Source organism: Magnolia sinica, chromosome 17 (assembly GCF_029962835.1).
Source record: "Magnolia sinica isolate HGM2019 chromosome 17, MsV1, whole genome shotgun sequence".
Lineage (NCBI taxonomy): Eukaryota > Viridiplantae > Streptophyta > Magnoliopsida > Magnoliales > Magnoliaceae > Magnolia > Magnolia sinica.
The window spans coordinates 33980866-33987600 of record NC_080589.1 but is presented as its reverse complement, the minus strand read 5'-3'; the positions used below and the strand labels follow the sequence as shown (position 1 = coordinate 33987600).

Below are 6735 nucleotides of genomic sequence, written 5' to 3'. Positions count from 1 at the left end.
GGAGGGGTCCATTCATTCACTATGACTAGTCACACACTTTCATCCATGGATTTAAGGAAAATCCTCATCCTGGCTTTCCAATAGGCATAATTGGTGCCATCAAATGGTGGAGGCCTAATGACTGAAAGGCTATTAAAATTTGACATTTTATATATAGCTTAGATCGTTAGCTCAGGAAATGAATCCAAGAATAAAGAATTATAAACGAGCTATTAGGCTCTGATACCACTTGAAAAGGCCAAGCTATATGTCCTAGAGGGTGGGGGGGGGGGGGGGGTAAATAGGACTATGCCAAATTAAACTTTTAACAGCGAAAACTAAAGAATATGATAGCCAACAAAAGAAATGAAACAAATCACAATACAGAAATATAAAGCAACCTCAAATTCAAGTCTTGAGAGGTTGATACAAATGTTGTTCTAAGGACAACCTTGCACCATAAAAACAAGGGTTTATGGCAGGACAACCTTACTAGAACAATAAGTGTCAATATCCCAAACTGAAGAGGAATAATAAAGGGGAATAACAGAAAGTAAAGTGTAAACTATTACAACATTCCCACAATGCTTGAAATGTAAATATTACAACATTCACATCCACACATACATCCCACAATTCTGAATAATAAAAGATAGGAAATATTAAATGAACATTCAAACCACAAGACATAAAGAATTATAATGGTTCGCCTGTGTATACACCAACTGTTAAACAACAGCCACACAGCTACTCTACTCCTAATATCCTCACACAGGGGATATCAGCGTTCACTATCAAAAAAGGTTTCATAGGTTCACCTAAAACCTTCACAATTATGTCTTTTATATGGGCTTACACAATTCAAAAACCTCACTTTCTGAGTTTTCTGGCTCTCCTCAAATAACCAACACAATGAGATTTTTCTGGCTTAACCTCAAACAAAACCAAAATAATTGAATTTACAATAAATGTAAAATACCTGGATTTCTCCTTTTGTTGTAGCCCGGAAGAACCAATCAGAGTAGAAGTTCGAATGTGAAGTTCAATGTCCAATACTCACTTTGATATGGTTCTAAGTTCTAATTGATTTTAAATTAAACCAGTTAGGCTAGCTATATTTGATTTTGATTCCAAGAAGAAGGAATACAACAATTCCTCTTTTCAATTTAGATTGGAATATAGAAACAAAATCAAATTAAATAAGCTAACAAAAGAGAATATTAAATAAGCACAATGTAGCTTAAAAATAAACACAAACTTATCTCAGAGTGATGCCTTGATTTTACTTGAATTGAGTTATCAATCTCTGAAATTCGTCGTCTATTTATAGATGCAAAAATCACGCCTACGACTGGTCCTGAGTACTCCACGACTGGTCGTAGATGAAACGAATTTTTGAATTTTCAAGCGGGATTGAAACAGACGGTTACACGACCGGTCGTAGGGTGTTTACAACTGGTCGTAGAAAACCCACGACTGGTCATAGGACTCAAATTTCGTTGTTGTAGTTTGAGTCGAAGAACTAGGACTAGTCGAATGACTAGTCAACACTGTTCACACGACCGGTTGAACAGAGTGTAGGACTGGATGTAGATGAACAAAAAATTTCGAACAATTGCAACAAACTTAGGACTGGTCTGGATTTTCTAGGACTGGTCGACCTAGTGCTAGGACTAGTCAAACAAAGTCCAGGACTAGTCTTAGAACAGACCAAATACTTATAAAGTTATTCAATATGAATTATGTATTCAAAATGACCTACCCTAAGGTCAATCGAAGGTCTATCATACCTGAGACATGAAGTATGAACATTGAAACTTCATTCAATCAGATGAAGGTTGACCTGTGAACCTTATAAAGCTTGAGATCTTTACTTGATGTAGCTTGATCTTGAGATCTTCTATAGCTTGGATTTGTCTTCTTAGAATGTACTTCATTTTTTAACATCATCTTTAGACTTGAACAATTGCTCTTCTGATTGACGTAGTTATGAACATTGAAGCTTACAGAAGAGGATCAAGTACATGACCTTGCGTTTCTTGAAGTAGATCACCATACTTGACTTGAAGCATTGATGCAGTGACTTGAACATCCATACAACGACAAACTACACAAGACACATATAGAGGTTTTGGCGCCACAAAATTTGACAACCAAAGGAGCATGAGACCATAACACTTACAAGTTCACTATTCACAGTTTTTAGAGCTTAATCCCAAGCAATGTAGATACATAGTTTCATGAACATGGTGATACACATATGACATGAAGATTTAGGAACCTAATAAATCATTTAAGAATACATTCAAACTAGGGGTGCACAAGGTTCGGTTCGGTCCAGTTTTGGGGTGAAATCGGAACCGAACCGTTCCTAACGGTTCTGTAAATATTGGAACCGGAACCGGACCGTTAGCATCCTAGAACTGAATCGGACCGTGAAGAACGGTTCGGTCCCGGATCGAATCCACGGTTCTGGGCTTTTAAAAATCCAGCCCAGTTAGTTGATTTGAAAAAGAAAAAAAGAAGATGAAATAGAAGAAAAAGAATAATCTGCTCCAATAACAAAAAAAAAAAAAAGGCTAGGATCTTCCACCTAAAAGATGGGTTAGAAAACTTCAACCAAGCTTTTTAGAGCTGTACATTTGTTTTGCAAACTGTCTCCCACCTGACCAGTGGGTCAACCAGATTCTTGGGTTAGGGCATTAACATAATATCACCATTCTAATGAATGGCTTGGATCTCAAATCTATTGCGCCATGGTGGCACATGAGTGGCATGTACGTGAGTTTTATTCCACATGTGTGGCTTAACAAAGCTCCATTTAGTGATCTATAGTTGTATACCATGAATGAAAGTAATATTTTTTTTTAAAAAAAAATAGGATAAAAATCAGGGCAACTTGGAATGGTGATTCATGGAGTAGGAATCTGACCAGTTAAATGGTTTGAGTGAAGCTGTAATACTTCAAGATTGGAACAGTTACCAAGCTCTGCTGGAATCCCGCCCGATATGTTGTTGCCTGATAGGGAGAGAATCACCAAAGATTGGAGAAACCCGTATGTCATTGGAATGCTGCCAGAGAAGGCATTGGATGTCAGATTCAGGACCTGTAAGCTCAACAAACTGCTAAAACCTTCTGAGACATTGCCGGAAAATGAGTTATCAGCTAGCTCGAGAACCTGCAGATTTGGCAACCCATATAGCTCCATTGGTGGCTCGCTGGACAGATTCTGGCCACTCAAATCCAGCACCCTTAGATTCAATATATTCAATAAATTACCAATGCTGGTCGAAATCCTACCAGAGAAACCATTCTTACTCACAAGCCCCAAATCCCTAGCCCCTTTTCCTATCGCAAGCCCCAAATCCCTAACCCTTTTTCTCGTCGCAAGCCCCAGATCCCTAACCCCTTTCTCGTCACAAAAAAAGGCTAGGAGAGGGGCAAAGGGCAGGGAGTGCGGCGAGAGAGAGGGCAGGGGGTAGGGAGTGCGGCGTGAGAGAGGGCAGGGCGTGGACTTATGCAACTTAGGTTTTTTTTTTTGTTTTAAATACATTGGATCGACGGTTCGGATCCACGGTTCCTGTCACGGATCTATGGTTTGGATCAACGGTTCGGTTAACGATTCGAATCAACGGTTCGATTCGTTTCTACAGGACCCTAAACCGAAACCGATCCGTAATCAACAGTTTTTAAAATTTGGGAATCGGAACCAGACCATTAGCACCCTGGAACCGGACCGATCCAACGGTTCCGGTCCGGTTACACGGTTCCAACAGTTAAATGTGCACCCCTAATTCAAACATCCATCCAACAATTTAAGTAATCCTATAAACTCACGACATGTTTAAGAATATCAATGAATTCTAATTTCATAAATCTACACAATCAGACATTTCATCAAACATTCCCAACTCAGTAGTAATTGGTAAAAGGATTATGCTAATAATGTAGTTCTAGCATTTTAAGCATATGTAATTTCAATAAAATATAATTGATCAGTAACTAAGACTATCATGAGTTGATAAATGAAAACTTAGATGGAATAGTCCTCACCTTGTGATGAAGATTACTATTCCAATTGCACTTGGGGTCGAAATTTTGAGAAAAAACATAATTTTTCTAATTCATTTCCAAAGGAAATTCTATTAAGAACAACAAATTATAGGTTACCTATTCAATTGCATTGAAGAAAGCATGTTTTATTTGAAATTGAGGGTGTATGAGGATTATGAGAATGGATTAAGCAACTCCTAGGGTGGATTACCACAAATCTTTCCTTTTAGAGCAAAATTCTCAAAATTTACTCTCTTTCTTACTTTCAGTTGTAATTCCCATTTCCTAGAAATCCCTAATCTCACTTAATTTGGACAAAATTCGAATTGCAAAGGGGGTTGTCATAAAATACTTTTTATAGTCTTATTTTAGGGTTTTGGTTGTCCTAAAAGTGAAACTAATGGTTTGTTAATCCTATAATATGTTGGTTTTAACTTTTAGGGCTTAAAATGAGGTCATTAGGTTAATCTAAGTCATGAAATGGATACATTCGGTGGTGATCTATGAAAGGATATGCTCGTTTCACATTTTGGACGCACCAATTGACAAATACGGTCAAGAGATCAATTCAATTTTATCGGATCATCGATAGGGGTCGCGACTATAAAAATATCCGATGAGTGGCGGTTAAGGTTGATATCATCGATTTGATCGTGAATCGACAATCCAAACTTCTTAACCTTGAATAAGTCCAAAATAGTATAACTAACTTCCTCTTTTAGAAAATATTTAGTAGGCTTCTATTTTTGTTTAGGTTCTTCTTATTGTTTCATATGCTAGCTTGCAGCCCCAAGTTGATCAATTTGGCACACATTCGCCATAATTTGATTCATGTGGGAGGTCAAGCTTGATTAGATGAATACTTTTATATAACTTCATAGGGGATGGCCCACAAACGAGTGGTGTAGAGTTTGTTTAGTTAATTTAGTTATAAGGTGATTTAATGAGTGGGGTTTATTGTATAAGATGAGTAGGGTCTAGATAATTTATGCTTCTTGTATGGTCTTCACAAGCATAACAAAAAAGGTAATTTGGAAAGATAAATTACAGGATAATTGAAAGATAATTTGATTGATTTGTTGGATTGGTACGAGACATTTTTCTTTGTTGATTTCCTCTATTATTTATAGAGTCTCATAGGAGAGAAGAATCATCTAGATGATATGTTTCATTGCTTGGCTGTCATAGTGACTCTTTATCATCCCTCTTTAATTGCTTAAATATTTCTTCTTCTTTATTTTGTCGGTTACAACAGCTCAATTGTTGCCACATTTGATCTTCTAGATCCTTTTGTCTCTTCAGGTCCTTGTAACCATTCTTTTCCACTTGGCCACTTTCCACCTCCTTCTTGGTTGAGCCCCTCTTTCCGCTCGACCACTTTCCGCATCTTAGACTTTTTGGTAATGCCCCATGCTATATATATTTCATACCATGACACATATCATTTTCCAATTGGATATCTCACAAATAGTCAAAAATAGGGTACAACAGGGATAATAATCAATGAGATATACAACTTATGTGGGCCACACCTAGGTGAAAAATTGGTTCGGGTGCGAACCATAGGCTTGTTTGTTGGGTCAACATCGTGTGTATCTTCTATCAAACCCATTAATAATGCATCTGGATGAGGTGAATATACAAAAATCAAACTGATCAGAAACCCAAATAGGCCACGCAACATCAACTTAAATGTTTAATGAATAGTTTTACATTGTTGCCATTGGTGTAACTCACAAGAGATTTTCAAGAGACTAATATTTTGTATATGTGGTTCAAATAAGTTTTCTAACTTTATGGACGGAGTGGAATTACAGATACAATAGAGTGGGCCACATAGACCTAGGGTGTTTTCACAGCTAGATAAAAGGTGTTGTAGGCAATTCTCCTCCATTTTCCACATCGGAAGTCAATTACTATAAGGGCCAGTTCTGGAGCTTGGATTTGAAATGCATTAGAATCCAAATTGCAATCACCTAATCCTTATTTGTGCTTGGTTGAGATGCACTGGAATCCAAATCTTTCTGCCAAGAGTTTGGATTACGAGGGCATTGGAATTCTATGGCATATTCACATGACTTTGATTTGATTAAGTAAATCAGCTTTTATATCCTAAACTAGTGTGTGTGTCTATGTATGTATGTGTGTGTGAGAGAGAGATATTTGATAGAATGATGGTAGTAAGTCTATTAAATTATATACTTTGGCTAAAGAAGAGGAAATTCCGAACCTTAAGTAGGCCACAAATACATGAATCACAAACAAATGACTCACCAATGTTTTATAAGTGTCGGTTTATATGTCTAACTTTTAGATGATTTAGATAATTCTATTGATATGATTTTAGTATTGCAGCCGATAATTAAATTATTTTAAAATATCATCAATGATGTCATGTGTCCAGTGAATTAGTAGCTTAGAGACACCTTTGTTATATGTAGAATTCTCTTACCCTTAAAAATGAAGAAAGAAAAAAAATTGAAAAAAAATTTCCTTCAAATTACACTGAAATTTGTATGAGAATTTTTTTTTTTTTTTTAAAGAAAAAAAAGAAAAAAGAAAAAAAAAAAGGAACAGAAAAGACGTTAGAAATACCTCCTTATTCAATTACCTCCGAATCTAAGGTTACCAAAGGCTAAAAGCAGCCATTTGGACTTGAGATACACCGCTAACGGGGTATAAATGACAACACGTAAACACAG

The 6735-nt window shown here is 36.6% G+C and overlaps 1 protein-coding gene across 1 annotated transcript; it reads right to left on the bottom strand.

Moving 5' to 3' along the window:
- Nucleotides 1–2575: 2575 nt before the first annotated feature.
- LOC131231869 (probable LRR receptor-like serine/threonine-protein kinase At4g36180) lies at nt 2576–3214 on the bottom strand. Its single transcript, XM_058228205.1, has 2 exons — nt 2912–3214; nt 2576–2644 (listed from the first exon to the last, which is right to left on the bottom strand). The coding sequence occupies exons 1-2, from the start codon at nt 3186–3188 to the stop codon at nt 2595–2597; spliced, it is 327 nt and encodes a 108-aa protein (XP_058084188.1). The 5' UTR covers nt 3189–3214; the 3' UTR covers nt 2576–2594.
- Nucleotides 3215–6735: the final 3521 nt, after the last annotated feature.